General features: G+C 42.8%; 1 protein-coding gene across 1 annotated transcript in view; it reads left to right on the top strand.

Annotated features, from left to right (window-relative positions):
• Positions 1-19,305, top strand: part of CACNA1B (calcium channel, voltage-dependent, N type, alpha 1B subunit) — a 306,403-nt gene that overhangs the window by 208,105 nt on the left and 78,993 nt on the right. The window contains 2 exon segments of the mRNA XM_009326378.1: positions 1,364-1,470; positions 18,946-19,297. Of these exon segments, the coding sequence (XP_009324653.1) occupies positions 1,364-1,470; positions 18,946-19,297 (459 nt within the window).

Genomic DNA, 19,305 nt, shown 5'->3' with positions numbered 1-19,305 from the left:
GTCTCAGGTTCTCCATTCACTACAGTAGCAATTTACTTGTTACAGATTTGCTGATATTTAGAAAGGAAAAAAAAAAAAGAAACTTTATTGGTAGCAGATTTTTTGGATTAATTTCCTATTGTTTCTTTTTTCTTCAAAAGGAGAAAAGGAAAACGGTTTCAAAATTAGTTCAGTTTAAGCAAATAACACCAAAGTCAGAGCAAGGAATTGTTTATGCATATGGTATTCAGGATGGCTAAATCTATATGACTTCCTATTTCACAGCTAGATGTCTTACTGTCTGCTTTCATTACTTCAAGCATAACTCTTTCACAGCATTACCTTTGAACAGCAGAGGTAGACCCGTGGCATTTCATAAAGTTTGACAGAAGAGCCTGTGACGGCTCTCATCTTGACATGTGGTTATTCCTTGAATATGTGTGATGCTAACATTGCCATCAGAGGGTCCGTGTTTATCCTGCCATGATTTTACTATCTAATTTGACTGGCTAGAAAGTTCAAAGGAAGTTTAACCTAGATGACCATCAAAGATGAACCAGGTTGTTTCTTTGCCTTTTGCCCTCATCTCATTGCTTAAGATCCTGTAGTTTGAATTTGAGCACTATTTCTCATGTCATTACACCAGGTAGGAGGAAATAAATCACAGTTATACTCTGTGGGAACTTGCAATGCCAATAGAGGTTAAAAATCCACATGATCTGGGGTTATACAGAAAGCATGAACATAACCATCTTTCTGATCTATGCTTGAATCTACAGACTCCTCCTTTCTGTTTTCACCCTGTAAGTCCTCAGTGATTCAACTGAAATAAGTGGAAATACCTGGGGTAAAACTGGTGTGAGCAGAACCAGTCAAATCCTGAAACTTATTGTTTCAGAAAAGTCACATGGACCAGAAGTCATGAAGGATTTAGGAGTCTGTCTCATACCTTTCACTAGGGCATAGGCTTTAGAGTGGTTTTGCACATGCAGGACTGAGATAAATGGGGCTCACTTCACCCCAGAAACGTCACACTTGTGGCCAGGTCTCTCCCTGCTCTGCCATAGTCTCCTGCCCGAATGCTAAATGATAAGAGGAGACCCAAGAGATGTAAGCAAGCTTTGCGAGGGAGATGTGTCCTTGGTAAAAAAGCACTGAGCACTTGACCAAACCTTGCATTTCTCATCTCAACCAGCTGTTGCTGGCACCAAGGCTCTACCCAGGGGGTCCTTGCAAGAAGTTATGAAATTCTGCCTTATTTTAATGAGTTTCTACTGTTCTCACAGTGTGGCAGTGACAGTCACATATGACTCGTGCCTCACGGAGCTCTGGTTATTGTCGTTATGCGACACATGCTCTGATTTCTCTTGATTTTCTGCACCAGGACGAGGAGGAGATGGAGGAAGCCACCAATCAAAAGCTCGCCCTGCAAAAGGCCAAGGAGGTGGCAGAAGTCAGCCCCATGTCTGCAGCTAACATTTCCATAGCCGCGTAAGCATTATTTTATTATTTGGGAACTTTAGAATTTGGTTTCTGTTTTTCAGTGTTGATATATGTCTGTTCAAGTGGAGCATCCCACAGTACTCTGTGAGCCCTTTTATACCATCTCTGTTACTGGCAAGGCTTTAGGTTAACTGAATACTTTAGCACTGATAGCTTAACCATGAATTTAATTATTTCTTTTAGTTTGTTTTTCTTTGTAATGCCTCATCTTTTGCCTTGCTATAAATAACTGTATTTTAAAAGGATTTTTTTAAGCTGTCCTAGGATAGATTTCACCAGGTGAAGTGTTAACATTTCACTTTGGATTTTTACTTTCAAAGGGTATGTGTGCACATAATGTATTAACTATTCTTTAATGATCTCTGCTTTGAGAATTTAAGTGTTAAGGCATCCTCCTAAATAGCAGACTGAAAAATATGCTTGAATGCTCTTTCTTTGCTGTTTGAAAGAGTGCTGGGTTGAATAAAATCACATATGTGAACAGTCACTGGTTTGTAGCTAGAAACATCGGTTTGCATTTTCAGATGCAGGCTTTTCTGCAAGGATGTGGGCATATGCACAGATTCTGTGATACCAGAATCCTTAGAGAATGTTGCCTTGGGGCCCACATTTTCATATACACTGATCTAAACTGAAGTGAAAAGTTGATATGTAGGTGGAAATACTTGTCTGGATGTTGCTGAGGTCAGTGCAGAGCTCTGCCTGCATGAGGTTGTGGGCCTGTGTTTGAGACATGGACTTGTATGGACTTACTTAAAAGTATGTTCTTCTTAAAGGTTCATTTACCTCTTCTGGAATTTTAGCATTGGGACTTCCAGCATCAGAAAATTTGGTCGTGTGTTTTATTGAGAGCTGCTGATATTTTCCAGCTCCCTTTTGCAGGGGAGACCTCCAAAGGCTGGAGAAGCTCAAGCATAGAAAAAGAAATTTCCTGTTCAGTTTTATTCCGAAGTATCTGAAATGCAGCAGGATCCCTGTTTGTTCCTTCAGTGCAAATCTCTTGAGACCTTTGTTAGTGGGAGTTTAATCCGCTACATCAGACAATAGGCCAAATGGAGCCAGTTCATTATATGTGAAGGAAAAGAATATTATTAATTTGACTATTTTATTCTTACCATTTTATTTTGTAATTACTGCTTTAATCAGCTCCTATTTATGCCATGTCTGTTGCTTTTGAATATAATCCTTTTCTTACAATGATTTCCTGTCCAGTCTTGAAAAGAAGTCAAATGAGGATATTTGCTCTTGTTCTTTGATGAATTTCCTGGTACTGTTATTTTAAAATGCCAAGATAATGATGCTTATTGTCTTCTTTTTTAATCAAAAGCATAGTGCGTGTGAAGATTTCTTAGAAATTGAAAAAAAAAAACAGTTTAATGGAGCTAAGATTTCACACTACATTGTCGGTTGCTTAAAATAACCTTATTCCATGATTTTTCACCAGGCTTTCACCTGGTTTTCAATATCACAGGGCCAGTTTTGTGACCACAATTGAAAGTGAGTACAAAATTGTGGATTTCTGCTTATTTTGCCTCAAATCGTATCTGCCCAGATCCCTACCTGCCACATTTGTACAGGCAGATAATTAGGCTTACAAATGAACGCATTTGAAAGTGCAGTCGATTGCTTCCACGTCTACTAACCACAGCAATATCATGCATGCTGTGTGGGAGCCATCATCTAACAACGGTTGCGTGACTTCTCGTTATCTCTGCCTTAGTGCCAGCGAGGTGCTTACCAGGCCACTCTCAAAGCTCGCAGGACTTTAGTTTGGAAAAAGAACGCATTAAGGTCAATAGGTTGACGACTGAATGGATAATGACGTAGAGGAGAAGGCAAGGGAGAAGTTAGAAGTTTTGTGAGAGAGAAATAGGTGTGTGCATGGATTGCTGGCTGATGATCCAAGAGATATTTAGCGAATGCACGACAAAGCAATTTGTTTAATACATAAATACATCCATAGTGAACTCCAAAGGGGCTTAGCAGCTACAGCTTGCAGGTTTGCAGCACCTATCCCTTAGACATCTCTATCCAATACAGTAGGGCTGATGATAGGGACCCATGGTTGACAGCCAGATGTACCCCATTACTGCATTTCTTATGGAGTGGTCCTGAAGATGGAGCAGATGCCGTGTTGATGGCAAGACCTGTCAGATCAAGCCTCTGAGGAAATTCAGAGCTGGACATACTGAGAATGAAAAAGTGCTGGGGATGCTTGGAAAAGGGATTTTTGGCACGTGGAAATATCACTGCAAAAAGCAAACGCCTGTAGAGCTTGGGTACTCCTAAGTGGGTGGTGAGCAGGGGCTGGGAAAAACTGCGACTGAGCTACCAAAAGCCTGCTGCAAAGGTGGGTCTACCCTAGCAGTTTACATTTTTTGTTTTCTCCTAAGGAATAATTTTTTAATTTTAGAATTTGATTTTATTTTCATAACGTATGAAAATGGATTTCTATAACAACAGGCATCTATAGCACAGATCAACGTTCTGAAAACATCAACGTTTTCTCTACCTTCATCAATCAAAACAGGTCTCTCAGGTGTTAGCAGAGGGAACCGTGACTTGCATTTCCTTACTCATGATGTTCATGTTCCTGGCCTGCTTGTCCACCTCCCACAGAGGTGATAAAGCCATCCTGGGGCTGAGTCTGGTGAAAAGTCATATCGGTTGTTCTGCTGTTTCACCGGCAAGGTGCTGTGCTTGCTGTTTTGCTTCTTTCCCTTGCCAGTCCTACATCAAGGACTGAGAGCGTGTATCTTCCCCTAAGTCTCCTTCCAGGCCTTTTCATACTCTGTAGTGTTGTATCTGCTCCTCACCTCCGGCATTTTTCCTGTGCAAATACGGCGTGCACTTGTGGTTTGTATGCTCCTGCGCCTGCAGTTTATCTGCACCGATTCTTCTGCTCTCCTCTGCCATTCAAGCCTCCCTTCATAACTGAGCTCCAGGAACTGTTCAATTTATTGCATCAGTTGCAAAATGTCATTTCCTAGGCATAAGAAACTGGTTGCTTATTTAGCATGTCAGCCTGCTTGGAGGGTCCGAAGAGGTACCTTCACCTTTACACGTGCAATAGGCTGCTGCGTGAGCCACAAATTGTTTTGTGGTTGATAGATGGTGAAGAGCGATGGTGTCATGGGGATCTGTTTTAATAATATACTCATTATTACAGTGGCATCGAAATATCATCTGTCTTGCAACTGACTCAAAGTGCTTTATTACAACATTCTACCTGCATTCGGTTTGTAGCTCCTACTTCATCGATCTCCCAGGATTTCTACGGTTTGTCTTCTGCTCCACCAAAGGGACTTAACATGAACAGATTTGTCTGACCACAGTTTGTTTTTTCACCTGGTGAACTCTATCCTGAACAGGCCTTTTTGTTTTGTGGTTTTTCAGGATTTAAAAGCTAGGATGGTACGTTGTTTTTGTCATTGTTGCAATGTTTGGTTTAAAACAGAATATCTGTTTAACATGTGTTATTGCATTTTAATTTGAGTCATTGTTTCATTCTTATTTCTGTCATCTTTTTTGTTTTCTGTTTAGCATTTTCCTTGCTTTGTTGTTTCTGGAGGTGAGTTTCTGGGTTTGTTCAGTCTGCCCAGCATTGTCTTTAAGACCCTCTGTTTCGTACAACATTTAAACCACTCAGCCTCTTGAACTGAGCGACTGTACAGACCAACGGGTCTTTAGAGCAAACCATTGGTGCAGCTTCCTTGGTGGCACGAATGGAGGAGGGAGGAAAAGGGGAATATTACTCAGGCGGTGGATGTGCAAAGCACTTTGTGATCCCACTTAAAGGCACCAGTGGAAGGGAGAACCATCAGGCTCATTCCCATGGGTGACATGAAGACTCCAGCACAAACACAGTTTTATTTTCTGTATTTGCCTAACCCGAAGCCTGAACTCCCCGTGTTTGGGTTCCTTCTCCGCCTTTTCTATTCCAGCCAGTGATGCACCAATGGCACGTACAAAAGGGGCTGTGATAAGCACACCCAGCCCAGCGCAGGCCAGCAGACCAGCCGGAGAGGACACAAGCTGCAGCTCAGCCGGCACCCAGAGCCCATGTATTTTCTGGTGGCCTCTCCTCACCTTTTCTTGGGAAAACTCTTAAAATAGCAATCGCAACAGCAAGCAAATACTAAACTTGTAGGAACCTGCTAAGTAGTTATGCTGAAGTCATGCTGAGTGAAACTTTTTGCATTTTGTTACTTATGGGTTTTATTTAATTCCATGTGGTAATGGGTTACAGCTGTAGCCAGACCCAAGGAGATTATTTAAGCATATGTATAGGGTGCGAGTTCTGGATTGGAGGAGAACTTCCCAGATGTTGTGGATGAAACTTTGTAGAAAGTGGCAGAGACAGTTCATGTAACGTGGGCACCGGACTTAAACACAGTCTACAGAATTGCCCACTACCATTTTTCAAAGTTACACGTGCTTTCCCAGGACAAACTTCCAACCTTTAAAGACCTCTTCCTCTCTCCAGGCTCTGACTGGTTTCTGCTGGTCCCTCACATGGTTGTTCGAAGCAGTTTACATTTTAATTGCACACCCACAGGTGGATACTGCCTGTTAACGTGAGCGACTTGACTACTCATTAGAAAAGTGCCAAGAGAAATGCAGGTGGCACATCATTTCACAGTGACTTCTCAGAGGTGTCTGTCCCTTTTGTACAGGTCTGGGGATGAAGGGGGAGAGCTGCTCTGTTTCTCCAGGACATTTTCCATCTCAGAGGCTCCATATTTTCCTTTTGTCTTGGGAATACTGTGGTCTGTTTCTAAATCCCTGTTGGGCTGTCGGTACCCAACAGGACCCAGCCAGAAATGTGCCTGAACACCCAGCCCATGAAACATCCTGTATTGGGTGATGTGTAGACTAGAAGAGGTGTTCTTTTTCTCTTGTTGGCTTGTGATTTCTTCCCTTTCTTTTTTCCCCTGAAGTGTGTTGATGTGTGAGGTACTGTGATTCCTCCCGTTAGCTTACCTTTTTGCCCTTGCTGTTGGTGTAACGGTGACTCAGCTGCACCTAAAGACACTCTCTTATACTCTGTCCCTCATGGATGGTAAGTAGCAACGAGTAAAGCTCAAGTACTTCTGTCATTTTGATTTGGAAAAGGAGGCTGTCTTTGCTTCATGGCTTTACACCCTGCAGTTCCAGCAGAAATTTAGTCAAATTTATGGTTTCAAGAAAGCAGACTCCGGCAATGGGAGCAGAGGAGTGAACCTGGAGTGCTGCAGGACTTGCATAATGTTGGCTGGCCAAGTTACAAGGATACTTGGCAGGATCAGAACATGTCCTCTGTCCTGCACTGCACCAAACGAGGCAGGGATAAATGCAAAGGTTCCTTCAAACCTCCTGCTGAGGGATGTTGAGGTCTGCTTTCAGCAATTAAAAGCAAAATTTCCACAGGTATTGCACAATGCAGGTGCTGACTCTCTGGTAAATTAGGGCAGCCCAGTACATTCTTCTCCATCGCGAGTTTTCCACTTGTTTTGCCCAAGAAATTTCTTACCTATGCTTGAGGCATTTGTGCAGTGAAGGGCTTGTTCTCTGCAGGTTTTAGTTGACATCCTAGGGGTTCAGCATCCAGCCAAAGAGTAAAGGGATCCCCAGCTTGAGAAACCTGGAAAGAATAATTTTCCTGGCAAACAAGCAGGACATGCCAACCCCACTTTGACTCCTGCTCCCATTTCATTTGGCATGGTACAAATGTAGAAATACTGGCGTTTAGGCAAAATACTTTACCTGACTGTTCAGCAGATTATTTGCTCCAAGCAAAACTTTCACAATGCCTTTCATAATTTCTCTTATATTTGTTCCAGGTTGCTTGACCTCTGGATTGTTGTGTTATATACTTTACCTGGGCCAACATTTCTGTTCAGAATAATCCATAAATTTTAAGTAAATGTATATTTAAAACTCTACTTATATGATATCCAAAGAACATTAGATTTTAACTGGCCATTCTGGCTTGCTAGTATTTATTGTTAACGGATTAAAACTCTCATGGAAGCAGGAGAAAAAATGCTGCAACTGAAAAGGCAAATTCAGGAGGTGAAGGGATTTTATTTTCAGTCTTGGGGTGGGTTCTTTGGATGATGTAGATTTATAAAAATTGTTGTTTATAACTATGAAAAAATTAGCACCTCAAGACAAGTTCTATCAAGATATTTAGAATCCTGCTTTTCTGTATATTCCCTGCCAAAGGAAGAATAAACTCTTTTTCTGTGTAATTCAGCAATTTCTGTATTTAGAACCCCCCAGGTATAACGGTGTTTATACCAACGCTGGATGGAGGAGAATCTACAAAATTACTTGTGAGCTGAAGCAAGTTCCTTTCAATAATATGTAATCCCCTGCCTAAGCTGCAGCAGACCTATGGTTTTTAGACGCAGTGAGCCATATTTGGATGGTCTGAGCTCAGGCACGTCCCTGTGCCTGTCAGAGGAGAGAGGTAGGTGCCTCTGAAGAGCAAATCTGAGGGAGGGACCGAGCAAAAGCAGCCTGGTACCAGCTGCTGGGGCTCAGGTGGATTTTGGTTCTCTGGATGTGGCTCAGGGTCCTCCCTCCAGCCCGTGCTCTTCTCCGTGCTAAGGCTTCTTCCTCGTGTCACAGGGCCAGAGTGGGAATTAGCATCCTGCTCCCACTTGGAAATAGTTATTTACAGCACAGCTGTAAAAGCAATCACTACCTGTTTCTACAAAGACCTCTACGCTGAGGTCCTAAAGATGACTTCTGCGGAGGACTTTCATTGTGTGAGTATAGCACATGGAGGCATACAGTCCTAATATCATCCTGTGGCTTCTGGTTCACCTTTTAATTTTTTTCCCTTTTGGTTCTGTTTTTGATTCTTTGGTTGTTTCCCTGTTAACTAGAAGGTGATGTGTCTGTGGCTTCCACACTTTCTGAAGCTTGCCTAGTCTCCTACCAAGATGCACGCTGCAGTCTGCATTCAATAGGACACAGCCTGTATGAGTCTCCTCCCAATGTCTTTTATGGTTTCTCTTCTCTTCTTTTTTTTTTTTTTTTTCTCACTTTTTGTTTTCTTTGTTTGTTTTGTTTTTGCATGTGCAGTTTTGTAAAGCAAACTCGAGGTACTGTATCTCGCAGCTCGTCAGTCTCCAGCGTAAATTCACCGTGAGTTGCTCTCTGTTACGATATTCAGTAAATGGATTTATGATATATCTCTCTATAAGCCTCCCTCTTTCCCCTTCTCCTGATGCCTTCACTCCCCCCTTGTTTTTTCCAAAAATCATTCCCATCATTGTGGAAAACCTCCAGACCAACATACGATGGAAGGACTGGAAGGTGTGCGACATTGCCATATAACGCTTGTGATTTGATCGTGAGCAACTCCGTAGTGTTTTGCACATTGACTGTGATTCCCCCCCCCTTCCTTCGTTTTTCTCCCATTCCCTTAATTATTTTCCTTTGTTCCTTCCTTAACTATTTTCCCTCTTCTCCCCTCTGCCCTCGTCTTGATGGTTCATCTTGTTCTCACTTGTATTTTTGTTCTCTGTGTTTATTATGTGCTGGGCTGATGGCTTTGATGTTCCACCAGTGTTTGCACTTATGGTTCAATAGGAGAATGGGGGCCCACCATGAGTGCGCTCTTTAAATGAAAGCTGGAGGAGGACTTTAAAAGAAACTTCTGGAAACAGGGCCCAAGTGAGACCAAATCGGAAAACTCTGCATAAAGATCCTTGGGAAACTTATACTCATGAGAGCATTGGTTATGCCTGTGCTCTCTAACCTTCTCGAGCTGGAGCTTAAAGCTACAGATATTGTAAAAAAGAGGCACTCAGCAAGCTCCTATGTACCCGTGGTTGAGCGAACACAGTGGCAGACATTCCATTCACTCCACGCACTTCCTAACAAACAAATCTTGCTGGCTTTGCTGTGAATCACGGGTGCGCTTTGACACCGATGCAGGTTTGTAGAAAATACCATTGTTCCCTGCCGACTAATACAACAAAACTCTTCATCAGCTTCTCATCAACCCATCTTAGTGTCTTTGCTTTGGATTATACTTTTACTATTTGACGTTATCTTTCTTCTTTAATGCTTTTGGAGAGACAAGTAAGTGCAATTCAAACACGCGTGGATTTGTCCTTACGTGCACCACAGCAGGTACCAAAGGCACGGTGAAGCAAAGGAGATTTTCCACCAGCTTCCTGACATCTTTCTTTTTCCCTGGGTGTTCTGGGGGTCCGTGTCCACTGGTGGATCTTAGACATGGTTTTATTAAAAATATGTTGATACGATGTGTGAGTTTAGCTTCTGTGACCACAACTGAACTTTTGAGACTAGCAAAAGTAGGTGTGACATGTCTGTGCTAAGGCCTGAGATCTCATAGGGTTGGCACAATGGAAATTAGGGGGGTAGCCTAGACCAAGGCAGCTTTTGGCTCATTTCTTCCAATGGATTTCCTGGCTACCGGGCATCTTGACAGGCAGAAAGATGTGGAGAGAGGTCTGCTGCCCTTTGGGTCTCATTCACCCTGCCTTACCCCTGGCAGGAGGGAGGGGATGGTTAAAGGTGGTGATGGAGGAGAGGTGCTGCCGAGCTGCCTTCTCCCCAACACTTGAATTCACTCCAGTAGAAGTTGCACCAAACCGGTCCGAGGCAATGTTTGCACAATTAGGAATAAAGCCTGAAAGAATGAAGAATTTGGCCCCTATTCCAAACTTCCAGAGACAGAGCTGCCCTTTAGAAAGACAAAATCAAATTGCAGGTACTAAAACCCCTTGGAAGGAGGATTTGCCCACATTTGGAGGCGTTTGCCATTGAGGTCTGTTGCTAACTCCCCACCAGCAACAGAGACGGTGTAATAGAGGCTTCTTTTGCTGATATGACTCACATCTGTTCTCTGAACAGAATAAATTTTTACTGCAGAAAGCTGTAACTGAGGATTCTCACCCTTTTTAACATTTCTATGCACCGTTTGGGCAGTAATTTGTAATTTCCTATGCAAACCAGGACTGGTTTTGACAGTTGAGCTGAATGTGCATTTTCTTCTCTGTGGGTATCTAAAGAGCATTTCCCCAGCAAAATCCCTTGTTTTGATTAAATAAGTGACTAGATCCCATAACAGTGTGCAATATATAAAACTCACAGCCATCATAGAGCGTCAGTAAAGCCCTCCTGAAGTGTAAAGACATCTGAAGGTGTCATTTACTCAGCATAAATGTCATCATTAGAAATGTGGTTTTTATTTTAAATTCAAATAGATAAACTGGAACGACTCCTCTTATGGACATGCAGGTGCCGTGAACTCCCATTCGCTGGATGAATATTAGTATAGGTTCAGGATGCCTTTATATCACTCTGTTTCTACCCACTGTGAGTGCTATTGCTGTAATTATACTGAAAGATAAGTGGTCTAATTTTTGTGCACAGATGAAAGTTGAACAGTAATCTACTAATTTAAAAGAGCTTTTAAAAGGTGCAAAAAATCCCTGTTCCTTTTTCTCCCTTAGGTTGCTCAAACAGCATAAAATATCGTGTGCCTTTAATATCAGTAAGAACCAGGATGTGCAAAACCATGGTTCTGAAAAGAACAAAACTTATTCAAAAATCTTTTGAGATAGAGAGGGTTGGTTTTTTCCCCATATTCTTTATTTGATTATTTAAAAAAAAAAAAAAATCTGAATTGGTAAGAAACTAAGGACAAAATACTGGAGCTAGTTTCTTAAAAATAAATTTAAAAAAATAATAAGAAAAATCAAGGTGAGTCATTTTCTTGTGCTGATTCCAGGCTTTTGTGCTATAACAAATTCATGATACAAGCAATGCAAGCAGTATGAAATCCATTTTTAATCCACTGAGGAGAGGTAATTAAATACAGATATGCTCTATTTCTTTAAGTAGATCAGCATTTATCTAAAATACATACTGAAATTGGCAATTCATTTGTATGTACATAGGTGATGACACACAGCTAAGGGAATAATTATGTTGTATTTTTCCAATAGTACGTATTTAAGAGTTATGGGATGCTGAATTTTCATGTGACTCCTTCTTATATTGCAATGGCTGATGAAAACCAAAATGATGCGTTTGGTAACTTGAGGTTTCCTTTGTATTGCTATTGTTTATTGTTTATTTCTAATAGGATCCAGAGGTGTCAGTCATTGCCTGGACATCAAAAATGACATGTCCTTAAGGCATTTTCTAGTATGGTAAATAAAGCAAAAGCCAGTGTTTCACAAGCTGGGGATTTTTTTTCCAGAGGTGCTGAACACCTGCACCTGCCACAGATATTTTTTTTTTTTTTTTTCCCCAGAACAAAACTTGGTTTTCTTTGAGCAGCTCTTTCCCACCCCAACCGTCACAGCATGTCTCTGCTGCATCCACCCAGCTGTAGACAAGCTGATAGCGTACAGAGGGAAATGAAAAAGCTTAAATATCTTCTACTAGGATGAATTTGTCATTTGCTATCCAAGAACCCAAATTGTTCTTGATCTCTATCGCTTGCTTTTGTATGTTCATTATCTGGGCCATCTGCTTTATTTCCATCCTCATAGTGCAAAAAAGGGGGCTGTGACTTCATTCCCTGATGTGTTTTGTCTCGGTTTCTATCAAAAGCCTGGAGCTCACGTTGGGACTTTGGCCATGACAGAGTCTGGTCTGGGCCATTGCAGTGTAATTACCAGAATGTCTTCTGGAGAGTGTGGCATGAACGCTTCAGAGGAAAAAAATAATTTAAAGTAAAAGTAATTTGACTGGATTTTAGGAGAACTTAATGGTTCCACATATTTGACCTCAGTGTTTTTTGTTAAATTAGGCCATAGCGATGTGGCTTTTAACTTTCTTTTTTTTGTTTTACTTTTAACTCTCTCACCCTGTTAGTTATTACTGAGGATGGAATTACTTGCTCACAATTCATAACTGAAATACCAAACAAATCTTGAGGTCTGAAAAGGGATCTTGTGACTGATGATAGCAATATAACTTGAGACAGAATAAATATTTTCTGGCATTTTCTTAAGATCAGAATGTGCATAAAGCTAAGCCTCATGTTTCTACTTCTGGGATTAGTATGTGATGTACTTCTACCGAAAACAATTAGGAAATTCTTCTTATTAGAGCAATAGGGAGCAGCATGCAGGATGGTGAGTTATGGTTGAGCAAAATCATTCTGTTCTTCTTGTGGAAAAAACTCAAGCTGAAAGCAGTAAAACTTTAGCTATGTTAACACCAGGAAGCTTTGGCTTGGGTGAACTTTGCATCACTTCAGAGCTGTACTAAAAGAAGGGACACAGCTGTCTTCAAACCCTAAACAGCAGCATATAATGATTTCTACTGCTCTGAAGTGGCCATGGACACCTCATGGGAGTGGTAACTGAACGCTAGAGCTTTCCTAACTTTTGTTCTGATACACACCTTGGAAACTTTCTGGCTCTACGTTGGCCAAAGGCACCAGCTGAAGGGTGTGCAGCTGCCGAGCCGTGCATGCCTATGTGCTCAGCGGCTCCCAAAAGACCTGCAGTGGTGCTCAGCTCTGTCCCCCTCTGGCATCTCAGCTTCTTCCTCCTGCTGATACCAATTACCTGTTGTCAGCAAGTCCTGTATCCACAGTTCTCCAAATTCTCTAAAAGAGCAGGTAAGCCAGCAGGTTGAGGGAGATGATTCTGCCCCTCTACTCTGCTCTGGTGAGACCCCCCCTGGAGCACTGCATCCAGCTCTGGAGCCCTCAGCACAGGAAAGACATGGACCTGTTGGAGCGGGTCCAGAGGAGGGTCACAAAAATGCTCAGGGGGATGGAACACCTCTCCTCTGAAGAAAGGCTGAAAGAGTTGGGGTTGTTCAGCCTAGAGAAGAGAAGGCTTCGGGGAGACCTTCTTGCAGCCTGTCAGTACTTAAAGGGGGCTTATAAAAAAGATGGCGGCAAACTTTTTAGCAGGGCCTGTTGCGACAGGACAAGGGGGAACGGCTTTAAACCAAAGGGGGGTAGATTTAGACTAGATATAAGGAAGCAATTTTTTAGGCTGAGGGTGGTGAAGCACTGGCCCAGGTTGCCCAGAGAGGTGGTGGATGCCCCATCCCTGGAAACATTCCAGGTTGAAGATGTCCCTGCTCATTGCAGGGGGTTGGAGTAGATGACCTTTAAAGGTTCCTTCCAACCCAAACTATTCTATGATTCTATAAGGGAGTTGAAATTCAATCCGAGGATGATAATACGCTCTAAATGCAAAATGTGGCATTTAGTGAAGTTTCTTGATCTAAGAAGCTGGCATCTATGATAGTTTGAAAGGCGTTTCAAATTTCAGTAGCAAGTTTCTGAACATAAGGATGTGATATATGGCCAGTATTATATTAGGCTTAGACCACATTCAAAATTTAGAGTTTCTAGCTAATAGAAGTTAGGAGAAATATTATGAAAGAAAATGTTTTCTTTCTGAGAAACTGCAATATCAGAAATTCTAATATATAAAACCAAAATCAAATTCAAGAATAATATTGGAAGAGACTGGGCAGTGTTTTCTGCAACAGTCCTTGGTAATGGCGTTTCTGTGATGCACACCGTTGACCAGCTCGGCGGGAGAGCACAGTGCATCTTCCAAGAGACCTCAGGCGGGAGATGAAGCTCATAAAGAAAAGGTGCTAAAGCATCCAAGCGGCAACTCCCGGGGTCACTGGTAAAGCAAATTTAAACACTAGTGGTGACTTCATCTGAAAGAATATTGTTTTATCAAACCAAACGGAGATAAAACATTCTGCTTTGTGCATGCCTACCCCAAACTAAAATGCTTCATTGTATTTTTCAAGTGGAAAATTGAAACGTGGAGAGAGATTCTCCAAGTTTATGAACAGAAAATATGATTTTAGTGGAAAGGTTTTTTTGCATTGCATTTTTTGTTGAAACTGTATTTTAACAAGAAATTGCCTTTCATCTGTAATCAGAACATATTCTTTCATACCCACAATCTAATATGTAGGTATTATTAACATCAAATTGTTATGTTCATAGTCAGCTTTCATTCATTATTTACTAAAGCAAAATTTTAAGGATTACCCTTATGTAGCTGATTAAACCAGTAGTTCTGGGAAGCAAAGTGCCGTTAACTGAAGCAGTGTTTTAAAAGGTTATGATAACAAAATCTTTAATCATCAAGGAATACCCTAAGATTAGACTATGACTAAAAATATGCTTTCCGTTCTTGAGCAATCTACACAGTGACTGGTTACATTTTTTATTTATACCAATATTAGTCACTGATTCATTAATATGAATTTTATTTGATTCTACATGAATTGTATGGTTTTCATTCTAGCCACAGGCAGGAGTTGTTTGACTGCAGGCTTCTTACTCCAAGCAAAACTAGTCAAGCTACTCAGAGAAATTTATTAGTAGTAATATCTACTACAATGTTTCAAGCCTAGAGGACCTGAAAACTGAGTATATTGCCAGTACCCTTCAAAGAGTTCAAAATATTCCGCAGACAGAAAATAGGGATTGGAAGTAATTGTAAAGAAAGTGAATTAACTTTAATCTTTGTACTATGTGTGTAAATCAGAAGTGATTATTGCAATTTTCTTAATGGATTCAGAAGGACTTTAAGAAGCAAACAGTGAACAGGATTTCAGATAAGGAGTTGACTTCAGAAATAGATAGTTTTCTCTTGTGGAAAAAATATTTGTTATCACAAAGGCTCATTTTTTATCAGTTTGGACAAGTCATGCTATGCTGCGGCATATCATGCTTGTACTGTAGATGGTTTGTGCCTGCCCCAATTCATGCAGCCCTCAATAATTAACTGGACCAAATGCTGGAGGAAGCAGAGGAAATGATTTTGCTCTGTCTAGGTTTTTCCATCTCTTCTGCAATTCTTCGTGTTGTGTGCATAGGCAGTTGTAATGAAACTGTGTTTTGTTTTAAGGTGACATTTCTGTTGTGCCATCCGAAATAAGTTCAAAAGCTCTCTTCTGCGAATAAGTACAGCAGAGCAACAGGAGAGGAGAAGCTGTCACATGTGTCCATGTGCAGTTGCTGTGGGAACTTGTAGAAAGCGAGAGTCAGATAAATTTAATTGGACAAACAGACGACACATTCCCTCTAGTTGCTGCCGCTTTGGCTCTGAAAACCCTAAACACTGTCCCCAGAGGGACCAACCTGCTCAGTTGCTTTACTTCCACTTCCTACAGCAGACTTTATGCGCACTGTCACTTGTTCCTGATGTTCTTGACTGGTTTGAATATGATAATGAGCTTGCAGGCAGGCTTCACATTTTCCTGATTGTGTTTTTACTGTGCTTCATATATTTTCTGATTTTTTTTTTTTTTGTGTGTGTGTCTTTTCATGTAGAAAAAGAAAGGATGCAGTCATTACTTCTGAACCTCCTGCTCTTTGACTTGTTAGTAACCAAAGCCAGTGGGGTGGCTGTGTGTTGTAGTCTTTTGGCAATCACCTCCACTACTTGTGTCAACATTAAGGATGCATTTCTAGATGCTGAGAAATTTGAGTCTGTAACGTCAGTGTCTGTTTTAAGGAAGGGCTTTTAGCAAAATAGGCTGAGTTAATATGTGCATTACTTGGTTTCTCCAGGTTCTCAGTGGTGTATGTACCTGGCAGCACCTTTCAGTTAGCCATGAGTGAAGTACAGTGGAAGCTTTAGCACCTCAGAGATAATTTAAAGGCTGATTTATGTTTGTGGCGTAACTGAAACACAACTAAAAAAAAAACCCTCCTGAAGTGATACATCTTGTGTCAGAGCTAGCAGGTTCTGAGTGTCTACTCTGCACTGTGTGATGATGATTACCAGCCCTGCATCCTCAACCTTCCTCCTCACCACATCCAGACTGATTTAGGAGATTTTCTTTATATCTTGGCTTTGACGGGCTCAGCGCAGGCACTGATGGAGAAGCTTGATAGTTGTCTGATAATTTATTGTGTGCTTTACTTTGGAGAGTCTCTGCAGGGTGGCTGGGGCTCTGCGTCCCACCCCTGTGTGGTGCCTGTCCCATGGAAATGGAGCACAGGATGGTTCATGGGGAGTAGGTGGTTGTGCTCTTCTCTGTGCTCTTGGTTTGTAGATAAATTGAAGGCTTCAGTCAGCGTAAGGGCAGTTTCCCAACTCTAACTCGTTATTACTAGTTACCATTTCGGTGTTGACAGAGCGCTCTGGCTGTTCAAAGCACAAAACTGAAGCCGGTCACTGCCCCGAGGACTTTCATTATGAAGTGAGAAATGTCCCCTAAGAACAAATGTGTTTGGTGGCCTGCACCGAGGCAGCACTTGGGGAGCTCAGACGTGCACATACACATCCCTAAGCTGTCTTGTTTCCCTGAGCCTATGTGCTAAAGAGGAGGTTAATTTTTGTAGCCCAGTTCAGTTTAGCAGAGCTAGATCTGGAGCACTGCAGAGCAAGGCACCTTGTCCATCCCAGAGGACACACAGGACATCCCAGGACGCTCGTCCCCAGCAGCTCCATCTCTCTGTGCCTGTCTCTGCTGACTGAGGAGAGCTGCAAATGCAGAGCACGTGGCTTCTCATTGGAAATCCTTGTACGGGGCAGCAGGTCCGGGCAGTCAGAGGCTTTGCATATTACTCATTAATTCCTTCTAAAACCAAGTGATAGCATTTCAGTCTTTCGTAATGTTGAACCAAAAAGAAACGGCAAGTTATTGCCTGCTATGATGAGGCTGTTCATCCTTGTGCCAGGGGTCACTAGGACAGCTTGGGGGGTGCTCTCCCTTGATGAGGAGCCTGCTCTCCTTTTGGTGTGGGATTTTTGGTGAGTGGGGGTCTAAACTATGTCCCCACTACCTTCTGGTATCATTTACATTTAGAATTGTGATTTTAGTCACCCGTTCTTCTGCTGTGGTGTAAATGGGGCACTCAGCTGCTGGAAAATAAGTCCAGAATGTGCGTCTTGGGAACAGGGGATGTAGATTTTTAGTTTTGGTGATTTAGCTCTGCTCACTCTGATTTCTGGATTAAATCAGATTCCTTCACATCTGCCCGGGTGCCCTCATCCCACCTGCAGTGAGTGTTTAAGTAGGTTTTTTTGCCTCTTTAGCAGAACCAGGCAGCAGCACCCTCCGTAAAGAACCGATCCCCCAGCAGAGCTCAGAGATGCAAAGCCTTTCTGACAGCTCCCACTGTGCTACATGAGCCCGTCTGAATGCTGCCTCCCCCAGGGTCTGCGCATGGCGACAGACCCTGACAGTCCAAATCAGCACATACACATGCAAAATCTGCTTTCTTCTATTGTCAGGGGATCCCAGAAAGTACGTAAGGAAAATGCGTCTGCCTCCGTTGTGGGCTGTGCGTTAAGTGCTGGACGTTGGTGAGCCCCATGCGGCCCCTCCGGCTGCAGAAGTCGGACTAATGTGTGGCAAATGGAGACATCTGAGCAGGCTGGTGGAAGGAAAATGATTTTCCTCTCTTTGTTAGAAGTTTCATTAAGGAAGAAAATGGGAGCTGATCCTCCACCGGGCTAAATGCAGAACTCCACCCTGGAAGCCAGTGGGTTTACTTTGATTTTATGCAAAAACAGCATTTGACTTGCAGTCTATAGGAGGAAAGAAAAAAAGCCTTTTCTGCCTGCATTGGCTAAGTAGGTGACCCATCTGCATGTGGTGGTCAGAAACCAAGCGCTGTGCTGAAAAATCAAAGCATTAAGGCAATGCCAATGGAGGTATCCTCATCGTAATAGATGATGGAGACAGAAAAGAGCAGGTCTCTCCAGGGGATAAAGGTGCTCTCATCACATCTGCATCTATGTGTGACTCTCCCAGTCCCTGGGGTCTTTTCACGGTGCACAACAGTTTTCCTTTCTTACTTGTACTTTTCCAGACTCCAGTGATGCTTGGGCTGGATGGTCCATCCTCACCTCGGAAGGATGCCACAGGTTTAGAGCAACAGCTTTCCTGTGCCGTTAGCCAGTGGGGCAGTGCAGCCTGGACAGTGACCCCTCTGGCTGGCTGTAAGGGGAAGGGGCAGGTGGCAGGGCGCTCAGGCTCGGATCCTCAGGGGCAGATTTCATTTCCCCTCGCTCCTGCTGCCAATCTAACTTCTCTTGCTCACCGCTAATTTGCTCATCCAGACGTTTCCAGGTGGGGAGAAAGGTGCTGTTAATTGTAGGGCAGCCTTGTAGGCTGTTTAAAGGCTCTGACTGTGCTATACGATTTTTGTGTGCAGAGACTTTAACCCTTCAGACTATACCTAAGGCTTCCAAGGGGGATGGCCACATTTTAGAAATCAAGATAACTCCTTTCCAGAGGGCATGTTTCATAGTGCCTAACGCGTGGCGGGGCAAACTAACACTGATGATCCTGCTGGCTTTCCCTGCTCATGTTCTCCGCCAGCCATTCTCTCTCCATTCCTATAATTTCTTTGGCTCAACCCTCTAATCCCCCGTCTCAGCTGAAAGTTTCCTCTTTTTTTTTGTTTTGTTTGCTTTTTAGGGAATTGGTGCAAAGCTGGATACTAACTTTTCACCTTCCTCCCCTCCTTAGCAAGCAGCAGAACTCCTCCAAATCCAAGTCCATTTGGGAGCAGAGGACCAGCCAGATCCGGATGCACAATTTCCGAGCCAGCTGCGAGGCGCTGTACAACGAGCTGGATCCGGAGGAGCGGGTGCGTTACGCTACCACCCTTCACATCAAGCCAGACATGAAGACTCATTTGGATCGGCCGCTGGTGGTAGAGCCAAGGGGTGAAGGGAGGAACAACATCAGCAAGCTGAGCCCCGTGGACGTGCAGGAGGTGGAGCAGACCAAAGTCAGCTCTACTGATGGGGCAGAAGCTCCACGAAAGCACCACCGGCATCGGGATAAGGACAAACTGGGAGAGCAAGAGAAGGGTGATGTGACCAA

The sequence above is a fragment of the Pygoscelis adeliae genome, unplaced genomic scaffold (assembly GCF_000699105.1).
Source record: "Pygoscelis adeliae isolate BGI_AS28 unplaced genomic scaffold, ASM69910v1 Scaffold436, whole genome shotgun sequence".
NCBI lineage: Eukaryota > Metazoa > Chordata > Aves > Sphenisciformes > Spheniscidae > Pygoscelis > Pygoscelis adeliae.
Note: the sequence above shows the minus strand (reverse complement) of the source record. Positions and strands in the feature narration are given on the sequence as shown.